General features: G+C 46.7%; 1 protein-coding gene across 2 annotated transcripts in view; it reads right to left on the reverse strand.

Moving 5' to 3' along the window:
* Positions 1-17,657, reverse strand: part of NUP205 (nucleoporin 205) — a 136,984-nt gene that overhangs the window by 13,063 nt on the left and 106,264 nt on the right. For both annotated transcript variants that reach the window (XM_063929009.1, XM_063929008.1), the window contains exons 21-27: positions 3,830-3,997; positions 3,346-3,470; positions 2,812-2,926; positions 1,552-1,701; positions 544-615; positions 177-334; positions 4-84 (exon numbers count right to left, since the gene is read on the reverse strand). In XM_063929009.1, the coding sequence (XP_063785079.1) occupies positions 4-84; positions 177-334; positions 544-615; positions 1,552-1,701; positions 2,812-2,926; positions 3,346-3,470; positions 3,830-3,997 (869 nt within the window). The remainder of the gene's footprint in view (positions 1-3; positions 85-176; positions 335-543; positions 616-1,551; positions 1,702-2,811; positions 2,927-3,345; positions 3,471-3,829; positions 3,998-17,657) is intronic.

A 17,657-nucleotide genomic window follows, 5' to 3' on the forward strand; every position in this document is an offset into this window, starting at 1 on the left:
TACCTCCATGAGTAAAGGCCTCTGACCAATGGCAGCCATTCCCTGAAGAGCGTTGACTTCCGATATCAGAACGCGATGGAGAAGCTGGTAAAACACAGACAGAAGAAGACACGTCCTGAAGATGTGGGAACAGGAAGAGCAGAGCGCAGCAGTCTCGGCCACAGCGGCGTGCTCACCTTGATGTTGCAGTTTGTATGCCCTCTGCGTTTCTTGGTCTCGCAGTTAGTGATCACTTGCTCTATTTGGCTGCGGTCAAAGAAGTCCAGCTGCAGAGGCTCCGGGATCACCTGGCTGAAGTTAATGGAGTCCAAGATGCTGAGGATTTTCCTTCGCACTGGATAATAGGGACAAAAACAGGGACTTCTATCAACCACTTTTCAAATCACGTGGAATGAGAAAATGGGATTTTGATACCTGTGTTAAATCAATTAATCTAAATCCAAAGTGGGACAGGGGGATAACTGGGCTGCAGAATGTCCTCCAAAATGTAAGCTCCACCCCTCTATGTCATCATTGGCTGCCAGACAGACTTTTTTTTTTTACCTTTCGTTGTTGTGTCAAAGTGAAGAAAAACATCGCGGTTCCGACTCTCATCCTCCATTCCAGATTCACCATCTGGTGTTCGTACAGAGAAAGATATAAAGATAATGTAAAGCCATTACGGGACAACGGTACATGTTACAAAGCAACAAACCAGAGATAACGCAAGTGTTTCACAATCTGACGCAACTCTAAATGTGAAGTGCGTTTCCTGCTGCATCCATCCAAACCCTCTACAGTGAACATCCAGGGTAATGCATTAACCACAATTAATAATTGAAAAACGCATGGACCAGCAGACAACACGACGTGGAACACTACAGTACTCAGGAGAGTACAGAATACCCCGTAACACGGCTCCTTAGGGGAACTAAGGGGGTCATTCCGAGTTGATCGCTCGCTAGCAGTTTTTAGCAGCCGTGCAAACGCTATACCGCCTCCCACTGGGAGTGTATTTTAGCTTAGCAGAAGTGCAAACGGTTGAATCGCAGAGCGCCTGCAAAAAAATTTCGTGTAGTTTCAGAGTAGCTCAAAACCTACTCAGCGCTTGCGATCGCTTCAGACTATTCGGTTCCGGATTTGACGTCACACACCCGCCCAGCTTTCGCCCAGCCACGCCTGCGTTTTCCCTGGCATGCCTGCGTTTTTTCCGAACACTCCCTGAAAACGGTGAGTTGTCACCCAGAAACACCCACTTCCTGTCAATCACTCTGCGGCCACCAGTGCGACTGAAATGCATCGTTAGACCCTGTGCAAAACTGCATCGTTCGTTGTGCCCGTACGTCACGCATGCCCATTGTGCCGCATGCGCAGAACTGCTGTTTTTTATAGCCTGATCGCTGGGCTGCGAACAAATGCAGCTAGCGATCAACTCGGAATGACCACCCAAGTCCCTGAACCGTGCTTAATAATCAGAGTAATGTCAGGTCGATGAATGACATTAAAAGAAAGATTTGCAGAAACCCTGGAATAGCTATAGCTCGTCTCTATTAATGGTTACTACACTCTCACCTGCGTACGGCCGCACAGGCATGTCGTCCAGTAGAAGGTTGAGCAACCTTTGTGTATGGGATCGCTGGCGGTTTAAAGACGTAATGCGCAGTTCAATGGACGATATCTTCATCAGCCAGGACATTTGATTTAGGGCATAAATTTCATGTTCTGAAAGAGCAAAATAAACAACTTCTTATTCTTTGTCCTTTCTAGCAGACATAGGGGGAGATGTCATTTAAGCTAAATTTAAGGCGGCAATGGGTACCAAGGCTAGTTTTGCCTTATAAATGATTGCAGCTTTAACATTTAATGGCGCTGCTGGTTCCTGTTACATAACCTCAGAAGGGTCCAACTATGCAGTGCAGCCTCTTATTAAATAGGATTAGGTACGACAGACGTAGGAATGGAGGAGAACTACTACCTGGTGTATATCTAGAATGGGATGACAAGTGTTACACAATACTCATTCTATCTCAGTAATGATGTGCTATGTTTACAGAAATTTTAACACTTTAGTTTTAGGGTGTAAAGCAGGGACCACATTTCAGAACCAGGATATGTCGCAGTTTCGAGTCATCACTCAAAACTCCAAGAAGAGATGACCCTTTGTTGGGAAGACGCTACCTGAGCAACGCAAGACTACGTACACTTACAGTACACTGCCCATAAAGACGTCTTAGCGCTCTATAGGGTAGACGGAACATAGGGGGTAAATCAGACTGCATCTCTGCAGCGGCAGCGTTCGCAGTCTGAATTACTTTGAGGAGTGCGCGCACGCAGCGCCCGCACTGCCCGTGCGCACCCCGGGAGGCCAGGGCTGCAATCGCCTCTGCCTGATTGACAGGCAGAGGCGGTCCCGGGCCAGGAGGGGGGCGTGCCAATGGTGTTAGAATGCCGCGGTCCGGACAATTTAGGAATGTCCGGACCATTGGGACGTCACACGCAGCCATTGCGACCCAGAACGCGGCGGGTAGTTACTCGTCAGGTAGAATAGCATCGATGTGCTGGGCGTCCCCCCACATGTCAGAGTAAATGATTGTTGATGTGCTAAATTTAGCACATCTACGATCAACTTTGAATTACCCCCATAGATCAAGGAGATTAGGGCAAGCTTTACTTTTACTTCTTATCCCCATCAATGTTCTGTCACTTGTTTTGGTAATAAGACTCAATCACTTGGTACCGATTATCTAAGCATCAATCTCCTCCCCACTTTCCTTTAGAAACGGAACACACACACTAGCTATTGGCTCGCCTACATAAATCGGACAGACCTACCTTTCATGGAGAAGGGCAGGTGCTGGAGCTGGGTGACCAGGAAATCCTGGCTAGTACGGAGGTATCGCATGGTAGGGCCGGAGGTGTCTCCGCACGCACACAGTTGGTGGATTACCTAATGACACAATAAGGTGTAGCATTTACGACAGTAGCAAAAATACACAACACGTCTGGAAAAGGAAGTAACGTCTTTAGATCAGGCCGATGCCTGACATAGGAACTGCAAAAGACTAGGACCATGCTAAAATGCTGTCTGAGGCTCGCACAAAATTAACCAGTGCTCACAATGTGCAGTTTGCTCCGTCACACAAATGTCAGGTTGGGTATAAAATTCCGTCAGCAGAATCCCAAACCTTACCCTTAAACCACCCCTCCCGCGGCCTAAACCTAACCACCACCACAACCTAACCCTCCTCCTAGTGCCCGACCCTAGCCCTCACACTCACTTCGGGGCGCCGTCTGCATTTTCAATGTCGGAATATTGACCATCGGAATCCCCAGATGCCATAAATTCATTTACGTAAAGTGTCCTACCTGATAGCACAGCTCGGCAAGGTGAGGGGTCTCCCACACTGCTACAGGCCCCGTCCTCCCCTCTGTCCCGGTCTTTAGGATATCCAGGATAGAATGCAGACAGGTCCGTGGGCAGCCCAAGACACCTACAAGCAAACATGCCCATCTTACACTATCCATTTGATCAGGAAAACAAATGATTTCAATAGGGATGCCTATTCAGAGATAATATGCACACTTGTTACATTTTCTGTATAGATCTGCCTTTGTTCTTGTAATAAAATGATTCCACATTTGGATCCCAGTTTTAAATAAGTAACCCCCCCCTCCCCTCCCCCCCCCCCCCCCACCTGGACAGTGGATCAGACGTTTGGGATCGCTGCTGTTTCGGTGAAGTTTCCCTTTAATGTTGCGATGACAGATAAGTTGGACTATAGTTTATAGGTACCGCCCCGGGTACACTGCCCCCCCACCCCACCCCCCTGCACACAGTAATTCTCCTTACCAGAGTCCTGCAGGTTTGTTGTACTGACTGGTTTCTTCACCTCGAAGCCCAGGAGGTATAAGGCCAGGTTTGGGGGTTTCATTTCAAGGGAGGTGATGAGGAGATTGAGGATGTGGATTTTGGTGTCGTGGTGGACCGTGGCCTTTTCCTTTTCTTCTATTTCACTTTCTAAAGGACATGAAATGTACACACATGAAGGAAAACAAGGGAATTATAAAAGGAATACATTCACCCAGACACAGGGACACAGTAAATCTGATGTGTTACTGGAAATGTTATTTTAGATATACAGATTGAGTATCCCATATCCAAATATTCCGAAATATGGAATATTCCAAAATACATAATTTTTTGAGTGAGAGTGGATAGTGAAACCTTTGTTTTCTGATGCCTCAATGTACACAAACTTTATTTAATACAAATAATGCTTACAAATATTGTATTAAATGACCTTCAGGCTGTGTGTATAAGGTGTGTATGAAACATAAATGCATTCTGTGCTTAGACTTGGGTCCCGTCGCCATGATATCTCATTATGGTATGCGATTATTCCAAAATACGGAAAAATCCCATATCCAAAAATAGGATTTTGGTACTTACCAGGTAAATCCTTTTCTTTGAATCCATAGGGGGCACTGGAGTACTCTTGGGATATGGACGGCTTAGCAGAAACAAAGGCACTGAATATTTAAATTTAGAACTCTCCACCCCTCCATATCCCAGATTACCTCAGTGTACGACCTCAGTGTTTTTTACTGAGCCGAACAGGAACTATAGAGGAGGTTGACAATGGAGAATTCCTATAACATAACGGACAACAACAAAGTTGACACATAACGTTACTGACAACTAAACAGTTGACACCATAACCGATAAACCTTTATAATTTGAACCAATCGGTGAAAATGTGTTACCATAAGCTCCTCTGAGCTTAATACAACCCAGGTAAAACTGCTCTGGGTGGGCGTCCAGTGCCCCCTATGGATTCAAAGAAAAGGATTTACCTGGTAAGTACCAAAATCCTATTTTCTTTTTCATCCACTAGGGGTCACTGGAGTACTCTTGGGACGTACCAAAGCTTCCCTCGTGGGCGGGAGAGCTGTTTGACACCTGTAACAGTAGGCGGCCAAAGCTAGATGCTGATGCCGCAAACGTTTCAAACTTGTAAACGCGCACAAACGTGTGCACTGAAGACCATGTAGCCGCGTCGTAGAAGCTCCACGACCAGCTGGTCATGACGTTCCCACAGAACCTGTGGGATGAGCTATTACTGACGTAGGCGACTGTAACTTAGCCTTAAGGTAAGCCTGACGTGTAGTCAGTTTTATCCAACTGGATAATGTCTGCTGAGAAGCTGGCTAACCCCACTTGGCAGCATCATAGAGAACAAACAACGTATCCGTATTACGAACTGTAGACGTTCTGGACATATAAACGCGTAATGCGCGTACCACATTCAGAATTCTAGAATGTGCTGTCAACACAGGAACCACTATTGGTTTATTGATGTGAAAAATAAGAAATCGGAATTCGTCCGAAGTTCCGCTCTGTCATCAGGAAACCCAAATACGGTGGCTTGGAATACAAGGCACCCAAATTTGAAAAACGCCTTGCCGAAGCTAAGGCTAGAAGAAAAAACGTTTTTCAAGTGAGAAACTTAATCCCCACTTGTTGTAAGGGTTCAAAATATGAAAACTGTAAGAAATCTGAACCCAGCTTCAAGTCGCATGGCGCTGTAGGTGGGATAAATGGAGGCTGCACTCTGAGGACACCCTGTAGAAAGGTGTGTACCGACGGCAATAGAGTCAATCGTCTTTGAAAATAAATTGACAACACAGATACCTGCACCATCAGTGTAGATAAACGCAGTTCTCCATCCCACCCCGTCTGTAAAATAACAGAATACGGGTAACTTGAAAGATGATGTCGGAAACTTCCGAGCTTCACACCAACCTATATAGGCACGCCAAATTCTGTAATAATGAGCTGCCGTAACCGGCTTCCTAGCTCGTAACATGGTTGGTATAACCGATACTGTAATGCCCTTTCTCTTTTCTTAAGAGGGCGGTCTCAACAACCACCCCGTCAACCGCAGCCGCGGTAAATAGGTAAATAGGGGTAAAATAACGGTCCCTGTTATAACAGGTTGGACGTAGTATGAGCGGCCAAGGATCGTGTGCGAGTATTCCTTGGAGATTCGAGAAGCAAGCTCTCCGAAACCCATGAGATATCACTAGTATGACTGTGACGAACTGTCTTATGATCCGTTTTAGCAACGGAGAGAGCAGCGGAAAACGGTGGACCCAGATACACGAGGCTGTACGACCACGCGAATGTGAGAGCCTCCACCGCCACTGCCCTTGGGATCTGTTGTTCTGTACACATACTGAGCGTTTGTAATTGTGGCGAGATGCCATCATGTCCACCTGAGGGTAACCCCACCTGTGGACCCACATGTGAAACACCTCTGGATTTAATGCCCAGTCTCCTGGATGAAAATCCCAACGGCTGAGATCATCTGTCTAACAGATGTCCACTCCCGGAATGAACCCAGTCGACAATATCACCTTGTGGTATTCTGGGCAATTGAGGATTCGAGCTACCTCCCGCATTGCCATGCGGCTTCTCGGTCCTCCCTGGTTGCTGTGTATGCAACTCCCGTTGCGTTGTCTGACTGCACTTGGACAGACTGAAAGCGAAGCATGTAGTGCATTGTAAATTGCACGGAGTTCCAGGACATTTATAGACAGCAATCTGTCGTGATCCGTTTTAGAACCCCTGTCGCTGACCTTTTTAAACTACAACTCCCCAACCTCTGAGACTCTCGCCCAGAGTAGAGACACCCTCGCCCCCCTGTGGGAAACGCGAGTGAAACCCGCCGAACTGAAGCGCTTCGAAAACACATCATTGTTCCTAATAGGCGAATACACCAATGTAGCGCTAGTGTGCGTGGCTTTTGCACTAATTGTACCAGATGGTATAATCTGTTCTTTCTGGTGTAGTAGGTAAATATTTGATTTACCGTATCTGTAATCATACCTAGGAATTGAAGTCGTTCAGACGGAATTAAATGCGATTGTTTTTGAACTTGACACTGCACCGTGGTGTACGTTAGCAGCGCAAGTAAGAGGAACCTCTGTTGAGACAGAGCTCTTATGAGCAGATCGTCTAAGTATGGAACGATTGTCACTGCCAGGGCTCTGAGATGAGCTATCATCACCAACATCACTTTGGTGAATACCCGAGGCGCTGACAAGAGGCCAAACGGTAGAACCTGAAACGGTTAATGGTTGTGGCGTATTGCAAAACGCAAGAACCTGTGATGTGGTGACCAAACCGGAATGGGTAAATACGCATCCTGAAGATCAAGCGCAATCATGCAATCTTGTGGCTCCAAATATGCAAATACTAACCGCAGAAAATCCATTTTCAAACTGTAGTAAGTGACTTGCTGATTGAGACTGCGACGGAGCCCTCCGGCTTCGGTACCCCAAACAGACGGGAATAATAACCCTGACTCTGTTGGTGTACCAGGCCTGGAAATAAAAACAGCTGAAACCAGCAGAGACTGAATGGCAACCTGCCAAAACGCCTAATTTCGTCCGACAGAGGCAGTCTTGTCTTTTAACCTTTAAATGGCGGATACATCCATGAGTGGATGTCTGGAAACCCGGCAAATGTAACGTGTAAAGGCGCGCTTCCACAATTGGAAATTCGAGATGGCCTAAGAGGCCGTCAAGCCACTGGCTTGTTGACTTTAGCGCCCTGGCGTTACAAGTCGTGACTGTTTTTGTACCCCAGCCTTGAAAAGACTGAAGTCTAAAGGCTTTAAACGCTGGACCAAAGTATTTCCGTTTTGATACCGGAGGAGGCAATGGCTAGACATTTACCCCCCCCCGCCTTGGCCTGAAATTTAGGACCAAACAACTTCTGGCCTTGTCGTGCTGAAACAAGCGACGATGAAAAGCGAGAATCGAGGTAACAGGCGTCAGCAGAAGCTTTACAGAGATACTCTGCAGCTTCTCATTAACGATAAGTCTAACGTGATCGTCTTTGTTTCCATACATAGAGCGCCTAGTGACCCAAATGTATCTTGGGTCTTTATAATGTTTGACACAGACGAATTCACCAATGGCGGATTCTCCCATTTAGATGTGGAAACGGGTAAATAGAGTAAATCTTAGTCAGATATTCTAAATAAGAAACTCATTGAAGATCTGTCGTTTATTAAATTCGACGGATTAGATGTTAGAGTCTCCTTAGTCTCTGTAAACATTGAGACATTGACTCACTGGTCATTAGCAATGTATGGTTGTCAAAACCCGCACTACCTGACTGCTGGTTTAATGTGCCCTTCTCACTCGTAGTTATCGCTGTGAGGTTTGACATAGAATTGTCAGACTGCATTTAATTATAAGACCAGTTAAATTAACAGGGAAGTTGGACCTTTGGAAAGGCTGAGACTCCTCCGTTAGAGCTGGCGGAGTAACTTCCGAGACTCCGATCATACCGCTCCTGTCGAGCGGAGTCAATTTGAATTGCCAATGCTTAACATAGGATCTGGGACTGACCCGGCTTCCGGAGTGGAAACCTACAAAACAACTGAATCTGTGGTAGATTTATGTACAGACATTGTAGTAAACCTTATATTTAGTCTGTGTTGGAGCCTTACCCCTTATACAGACAGACACCACAATAGCCAAAGAACAGACACTTGCACGACTCAGTAAAATCTTTACTTAAGGTGCGTAATATATATATATATATATATATATATATATATATTTATGGGCGAAATACAGTTCACATGGGCAGCCTATGTGAAACCTGAACCAAAATTCCCACTAACACCCCTGCGCCTCCGGTGGCGTAGAGATGTAGGGCAGGAATGTTCTGGAATTACCACTGGAAGAAACAGGAAACATGATTAAAATGGCCCCCATGTGCTTACACTGATACTTATACAGTGATAATCACAGTCTAGTATACATTGATAATCACAGTCTAGTATACACTGATAATCACATGCAGGTTACAATACAATCACAGGCAGGTCACCTTTAATATAAGCTCTGCCTGCAGTTAATTTTGTATTAATATCTTCTATAGATATGGCAGCCTGTTAATATTAATATCTTCTATAGATATGGCAGCCTGTTAATATTAATATCTTCTATAGATATGGCAGCCTGTTAATATTAATATCTTCTATAGATATGGCAGCCTGTTAATATATATATAGGCTCAACAGCCTATTATACCGTGATTTTTCCCCTTGCAGCATTAATACCTTCTGGCAGCTGCAGCCACGCTGTAATCAGCCAGGTCCCCCACCCCCCCCTTCCCTGTACTCCCTGTAGCGCTGTGTCTCAGCGGGGAGCCGGGAAGCTCATTGCAGGGAGGCGAGGGACACATAGTTCAGAGCAGCTGAGGTCGGCTGGCCGGAGCGCGGCGTCGCTAGGCAAGCTGCGGCGGGTCTCCCTCTCTGAGCGGTGTACCGCTGACGGAGCGCCTGGCGGGAGGACGGAGCGCCTGGGGCGGGCGGTCGGAGTGGCAGACGGAGCGCTGGACGGAGCGGCTGGGGCGGCTATCACGGCAGTGAGCGGTCGGCTTTACCCACGGACCCCACACAGCGGGGCGGCAGCCTGCGCTGACCGCCCCGTTTCCCCAGCATACCTTTTGTAGGGAGGTCTGCGACGCTTTCCGGTCATGGCTGCGACGGGGCTTCTATCTGTAAGCTCCGTCCAGCTCCTCAGGTCATGGCTGCGACGGGGCTTCTATCTGTAAGCTCCTTCCAGCTCTTCAGGTCATGGCTGCGACGGGGCTTCTATCTGTAAGCTCCGTCCAGCTCCTCAGGTCATGGCTGCGACGGGGCTTCTATGTGTAAGCTCCGTCCAGCTGTTGCAGGAGACAGTGGGCTGCCTGTGGCTGTGAGGGTGCTCTTTGTGAGGACCGACACGCCATGCGCTGCCCGTGCAGCGGCACTATCCCGGACCCACGTTTTTCCAGAAACTGGGAAGGGATGTGCTAAGTGTAAAAAGTAAAAATGAAAAATTAATAAAATCTTCCACCAAGTGTGGGAAGTTCCCACAAGCCTTGTTATTGCTGTGAGCACGGAAAAAACACTGAGGTCGTACACTGAGGTACTCTGGGATATGGAGGGGTGGAGAGTTCTAAATTTAAATATTCAGTGCCTTTGTTTCTGCTAAGCCGTCCATATCCCAAGAGTACTCCAGTGACCCCTAGTGGATGAAAAAGAAATACTTCTGGTCCCAAGCATTTTGGATATGGGATACTCAACCTGTATATTAAAAATCAGGATTTTGGTACTTACCGATAAATCCCTTTCTCCGATTCCACAGGGGCCACTGGAGCGTAGTTACAATGGGGAAATAGTAGGCAGTAATTGGGAGCTGGCACTTTAAAATTCTCACACTGTGGCTAGCTCCTCCCCTACTATCTCCCCTCCAAGCCAGTCTACGTAAAACTGTGCCCGAGGAGAGCTGTAATAAACAAACCGTAAGGTAGAGGAGGTTAATGAAGCCCTGTAAACCAGGAGAACACAAACCAAACCTGGAACAGAACCCAAGAAACAACCGGCTAGCCCGAACTCAACAAGCAGTCATATGGTGATCTGCAAACCGTTAAGCAAAAAACAAGGAGGAACAGCGCTGGGCGGGCGTCCAGTGGCCCCTGTGGAATCGGAGAAAGGGATTTATCGGTAAGTACCAAAATCCTGATTTCTCCTTCATCCACTAGGGGCCACTGGAGCGTAGTTACAATGGGGACGTCCCAGAGCTCCCAGAACGGGTGGGAGAGCGCTGAGAGTTCTGTAAAACCACTTGGCCAAACTGAGATGCAGAGGCCGCAAAAGTGTCAAACTTGTAGAATTTGACAAACGTATGACGGCCGGACCAAGTAGCCGCCCGACCTAAAGTATTCATGGAGACCCCACGGGCAGCTGCTCACGAAGGTCCCACCACGCACGTAAAGTGCGCTGAAATGGAAAACGGAGGCTCCCGAGCAACCGCCAAGAAGACTGTATCCAACAGCCCAGCATATGCTGGGACCCTGGCTATTTAGTACGGGAGCATCGTACAGAATAAAGAAGAAAAAACCCTTCGTCGAATAGCCTAAGACCTCTGTAGAGAAAGTCAGCGAGCCCTGACAACAGTCAAAGAGGACTGAAAAAAACTAGTGTCAGATTCATATGAAAAACGGACATGCCCTTTGGGAGAAACAACCGCTGAGGCCGAAGCTCAGCTGGGGGAGTTGCTAATAGAGTACTCCCTGAAAGAGAGCCCGAACTTACGGGCGCCAGGCTAATTTCTTTTGGAAGAAAACCGAAAAAGGCAGGGACCGAAAATTCAGGTCAATGTGGTTTGAAGCGCAGCGGAGCAAAACCTCCTAGAGAAACCAAAGATTACGGCTGAATGGTAACTGAAAGAAGGGGAAAACCCCCTTTTATCCTTATTATGTCCCATACAGCTTTCCAAAAGTGGCAAAAGCGAGAAGAGGTAACAGACTTCTGAAATTGGGGCCTAGTAGGCCTAACCGAACTAGGGAACTCCTCCCTTCTGAGGGCTCGTGAACAGTCACACGGTTAAATGAAACCAGTGTAAGATTGAACAAAGAAAAGGACCCTGTTGAAGTAGACAGTCCAGTCGAGGTAGGAGCCAAGGCTCCTCTACCGACAACAGTTGTAGCCGTATCTTCAAGTCATGGGTGGCCCAACCAGAGCCACCGAGAGGACTAGCACGCATATTCTCCTCCTGTGTTACCGAAAGTGAGGTAGAAATAGAAAAGGAGGCAGGATAGAATAACCAGAAACTCCCAGGAGCCCTGAGGGCATCCTCGGCTATTGCCACCAGAGCTCACGTCGGTGAGTAGTAAAGGGTTAAAGAGTCAGTCAGAACGCCCTGAGGTCGATTCGAAATCTCCGCCCACAGCAGACCAGCTGACAAAACTCCGGGGAATGTTCCCTCACCCAGGAGTCTGACCTGGTGGCCTGATCTGGAAAGAAGATTGTTGTCCCCCGCTCAGAGGGGAATGTAGGCGACCACTCATTGCGTCGCAGCTTGACTGAAGAAATAGAGTACCTGGTACCGAGGAAGGAAAAATCCTCCGACGGACCCTGTTGAGAAAACGTTTATGAGGAGCATAAATCGGATCTTCAGAAGCCACGTAATGTACAGAGTGGGATAGTAGCAGTAGATTGTCCCATCAGGGAACCAACGTCAACCCCTTGAAAAAGAGTTATTCTGTGATCTTCCTGAACCCTGTGGGAGCGGAAGAGAGACCGAAAGAAAAGGACTTACAGTGAAAATGAGAATCCTGTAATGCGACTGAGTAAAGCCCGATGAGGAAACCCAGTGGAAATCAGTAAACAGGCATCCCTGAAGACAAGGGACGCGTAAAACTCCCTTTCTTGTTCAACTAGCAATCACAGACTGAAAGGATTCTAAGGCCAGAATAGGCCTGGCCGAGCCAACTGGCTTCGGAACGTGAAAAGAAAACAAAGGCCTGAGAACTGTCCCGATTCAAATGATATGTAAAAAACAGGGATCAACACCCTTTGCGGTTAGAAGCATATGGAGCGCCGCCTGCATTATGACTCTCTTGTCATCGTAAATCGGCCGACCCCTGCCGAGGGACTCCCGAGACGGTTGTACTCCCAAATCTAGTCTGTAACCGCCCAAGCCTTCTTCCACCGACCTGCGCCCACCCTGGGACCCTCCAGGTGGTAGGAAAGTCTGACCTTTAGTGTGTGTATAGGATGATGTAAAATCAGACTGGACCGAGGATGCTGAGCCTCTGCTTCAGCTTTTTTTTTTTTTTTTTTCTTCTGAGATCCCCTGGCGACAGAGATATCGCCCGTGTGGAATCGGAAGCCTGAAAGGGCACGGTAAAAATCTAAAGGAAAGACCGGTAAAGGTCTGTCTTGGAGCTGGAGCAGAAGTAGGAGAAAGCAAAGTGGACTTACCTCCAATGGTTCAAGAAATCCTGCAGAAAGTTCCTTCCCCTGAACCATCTGCCCGGTAGGATCTCATGTTCACCTGTCACTGTCGCAGCCCCAGAGGTCGTCGGGTTAAGACAGCCCAAAGCGAAAATGCAGGTTCCGAGACTGCAGACGTGGAGACCTCCAAAGAACATAAAGCAGAATCGTGATTCTGACTCGTACCAAAGTATCAATTGATCCGGATGCGAAACATCCTGTAACCTAGAGGACAATTGTTCCACAACCTACCTGCTCCGGACAAGGTAGAACCCTGCTGCCGTATATGTCTTCGATGGGTCCCTGAGCAAGGTTGCCTCAGGAAAACGGCAGCTTGTTGGACCGGCGATACATCGAGGGGTATACCCTGGAGAGGTCCTGATACCATTTCCTGCCGTCTGCGGGGAAAGGATAGGAAAACAAACATTGTTTGATACCTGAAATTGTGTATTCGGGTGTCTGCCGGCCGTCTACCGGAGCCTGGCCAGCTCATCCGAAACTGGACCAGTCGCTGTCATTTCGTCATTGGCGTCTGAAAGGGTTAAAGCTCGTCTCTGCTTCAATGTCATAGAATTGCTTGTGTTATAGAACTTAATGTTCCAGCACATTCCTTGCTACTGTCCTTGTCTCTTATCTTTTTTATACCGTGTGAACAACCTCCCTATTTGAAATACAAACTTGCCCATATATGCATATCCTTCCACTGCGGCAGTTCCTAGCCAATCATGTTATGTTAGCCCCTTTTTGTGTTCTGTCCAATTAGTTATTGACTTGGGATATACACGCCCTAAATCCTTTCTTTTATATACTTTTGTTAAACGAACAATAAACAGTGTGAATCTTTACTGCTTGTGTTGTGCATGTAACTTGTGGCTAAAGGTTTACACTCACGGACGTCTGAGAGGCCATCACATCGAGGGTTAAAGAATATAGGGGCAATCCTTTCAAGTGGGGGCTCCGTCCGCGATTCAGTGATCGTCCCTGGATGGTAAGATAGAGAATTTATTGTCTGTCTTTGCCATACGGGATTGCGGTCATACACTGAAGCTGAATCCGTGTCAGTGTTCTGGGAACACGTGACCAAACATCTTTAATGTCTGGGACTTAAAGATACGTCTGAGAAGGGACCAGGGGTCCAAGCGCAACTCTCCAAAGACGTTAGTATCTGGGATACTTAAAATAGACCTGGGAGTCTATACATAACGTGACGTTAGTATCTGGGATACTTAAAATAGACCTGGGAGTCTATACGTAACGTAGAGAATACCTCGATTTGATCGTCTATATATTCTTGTATGTTTGTAGTGAGATAAGTTCTTATATTTGATCAGACGGCTGGTAAGTTTTCGTCTGCCAGATATCTTTACTCAAACACTTTTCCTGCTTCCTGTTTAAAACGCTGTATTTTTCTGACATCTTGTACGAATGGTAAGTATCGTACACGTCAAAAGATTTCATGTTCTCACTATACAGATAATATTGTGATATTGTCAATGACTAATTAACTGGTTAGCTGATGCATGTATAGTAGAGTGTTGTAAATTTTAGATATTTTCTTTTAAAGTTGTACTGTTGATTTATATTACTGTCTGACAATGGGCTCTAGTCAGAGTAAAAAAAACTACATATCCCCCGCCCCTCCCTGGTGAGACATGCAAGATGTATGTCGCCCGCAACTCTACCTCAGAGTATTACTTAGTTAACCCCTGGGTGGATAATTTAGCAGGGTAGACAGAGAAAGCAGGACAGGACCCATTCCTACGGGAAGGCAGTAATTACCCTTTCTATATGGAGGATTAAAAAAAAATGTCAGTTCCCAACAGCACAGAAGTGAGAAACTGTAAATCTTTGAAATCCCTCTCGCCTCCCCCTTGCATTCCAATGTATCCTGCGCTCGGAGACACAGATCTCTTGGCAGCAGTAACCCTTTCACACCAGATGGGATCGCCTCCAACTCCACTGCTGGAGGGTGCGTCCACTAGCTCTATCCCTAACGCACCAGTAACCCAGAGTTTAGATAATAGTAAAACACTGTCCCAAGCCCACTATTACCCTCGATGGCTGTATATCTTATTTGCGCAAAGCTTGCAAAGGACGCAGCGATACACATATGAAGGAAGTCTTTAAAACCCGTGCTCCTTTGCCTGTGCTTTTTTGCCTGTCGCTGTAGCTTGTAAACAGAAACCTTCGGAGTCTGTTACTGAGTTTTGGAAAAGGTTTAAGGACTGCTGGACAGATGACGCTGGCTTACCTTTGCTTAACTCAGAAAGCTTACTCATTTCCACCTTCATTAACAACCTTCTACCTTCTGTCATAGTTTCTGTTAAGCAAAACGTCTAACGTCTCTTCCTGGACTTCTGATAGTACGATAGATTTTGAAAAAAAAAAACATCTGTATGAGAAAGAGGCTGCAGGGTGTTTTGATGTAAAGAAACCTGCGCCCACTCATAACTATCAGAACTCCGGACGCTTTGACAGACAGAACCAACCCCGCAGTCAGGGAAGATTCCAAAGACCCCGCGCACTAACGGGGCCCGGAGGAGGGTATCCCAGCCTTTATTCAACTCACCCGTCATAGTAAAGATTCACCTCTGCTGCCACTTATTATAAATGGAAGTAAAATTCCCTTTTTAGTGGACAGCGGTGCAACAACCAGTGTTTTGTGTTCTGACCTATGCAGTATCCCCTCTCACCAGAAAAGATAGAAGGTCTCCGCCCCATGATACAGCAATTCTTACAACAGGGTATTCTCAGACATATTGTATCACCATACTGTACTCCTGTGAACCCTGTTGCCAAAGCTGATGGCAGTATAAGATTTGTACAGGATCTCAGAGCGATCAATCAGTTAATTGTCCCAATTGCACCAATTGTCCCAGATGTAAACTCACTCATTTCTGCAATCCCTGCAGATGCTGCGTTCTTCTCTGTAATTGATTTGAAGAATGCCTTTTTCAGCATACCTGTAGATTCACAGACACAATTACTTTTTGCCTTTTCTTTTGAGGGTAAACAACTTACCTGGTGCAGATTATTGACGCACCTGTTGTCTCCAGGCCACATTGGGGCCCTGGCAACCTCACCATGGTTCAGTCCTGCTACAGTATGCAGATGATCTGCTGCTCTGTAGTCAAACTGAGGAGGCCTGCCGAGAGGATGGTGTTTCATTACTAAACTGGCTTTGTGAATGTGGACACAAGGTGTCCAAAATAAAAATGCAATGGTGTAAAAAGCATGTTGATTACTTAGGTTTTGTGCTCACTCAGGGAGAGAGGAAAGTCAGTCCACAACGCATACAGTCTGTATTGGGCCTGGTCACCCCAACTACCCAGAAGGAACTACTGTCCTTCCTGGGTATGGTAAATTACTGCAGACAGTGGATTTCTGATTGCTCTTATTATGATAACATTTTGAGACAAGCCACACTGAAGGACAAACCTAAAACTGTACAATGGTCACAAGAAATGTTAACTGCATATGAAAGTTTAAAATGTATGTTGATGAAAAGTCCGGCACTTGGCCTCCCCAATTATGTACTACCTTTCCATCTATATGCAAGGGACAATTGTAAAACCATGGCGGGGGTGCTCACACAGTTTCATGGAGGGAAGTTGCGCCCCGTGGCATTTTTTTCCAAAGTCATGCCAGTGTCTGTGCAAGGTATGCCTGCCTGCCTCAGGGCTTTGGCAGCCTGTGCAATGGTTGCAGAAATGGCCACTACCCTCACTTTAGGCCACATCACAGTACTCCACACCACACATGATGTCCTGGCAATACTTAAAGGCTTGCACACACAGCACATGTCAGCACAACGCCTTAGTGGATATGAAGTACTCCTTTTGAGTAACCCTACCCTTACCATTAAGTACACTGCTAGTTCTTCTGGCCCTGCACCCATTCTCAATGCCCTTTTAGGCTTGAAAGGTCCCGAGGATGAACCACCCGACCTACATGACTGTGCTGCTTCCATTGAAGCTGAAACTTCTCCCAGACTTGACATGTCTCCCGTTCCCATACCAGGCGCAGACATAGTTTTTGTTGACGGCTCCTGTAGTAGGCCCAATGACAATACATACCAGGCTGGCTATGCCATTGTCACCCTCCCTGACACTGTGTTGGAAACCCTGCCAATACCTTATCAGTCCGCGCAAGCTGCAGAACTCATTGCACTCACTAGAGCATGTCCCTCCCTTGACAACGTCCATCTGCTCACTCAACTTCAAGCTGCTGCGACTAATACTGATCTCTCCGACTGGACTTACCCAATTCTGCAGAAAAAATCCTAAATCAGGATTAATCTGCAAAGAGGGGAAACCCTGTATACCCCAGTCCAGTGCCCCTTTGCTCATTGCCCATTACCATGGTGTTAGTCACCATAGTAAAGCCACAACACTCCTCCTACTAACCAATGATTTTTATGTTACTAATGCCAAATCACTTGTGGACCAGTATGTTAGCAGATGCATCACTTGCCTCAGGAACAACCCTAACAACCCTAATAAAGCTAAACACCAGCATCTTGAATACCCCACCACCCCTTTTACACACTTACAAATTGATTTTACCCATATCCCTGGTACAGGTAAACAAGAATATGCCCTGGTCATTGTAGATATGTTCTCCCGCTGGCCAGAAGTATTCCTAACTAAGTCAGAGGATGCCAAGACAGTAGCAAGAATCCTAACACAGAAAATCATCCCTAGATGGGGGTGCCCCCTGCAAATAAATAGTGATAAAGGCTCAGCCTTTACAGCCAAAATCACACAGGCCTTAGTAAAAGCTCGGTACCACCTGCAGAGTTCAGGGGTCGTAGGAAGAATGAATAGGACCCTC

The sequence above is a fragment of the Pseudophryne corroboree genome, chromosome 6 (assembly GCF_028390025.1).
Source record: "Pseudophryne corroboree isolate aPseCor3 chromosome 6, aPseCor3.hap2, whole genome shotgun sequence".
NCBI classification, from domain to species: Eukaryota; Metazoa; Chordata; class Amphibia; order Anura; family Myobatrachidae; genus Pseudophryne; species Pseudophryne corroboree.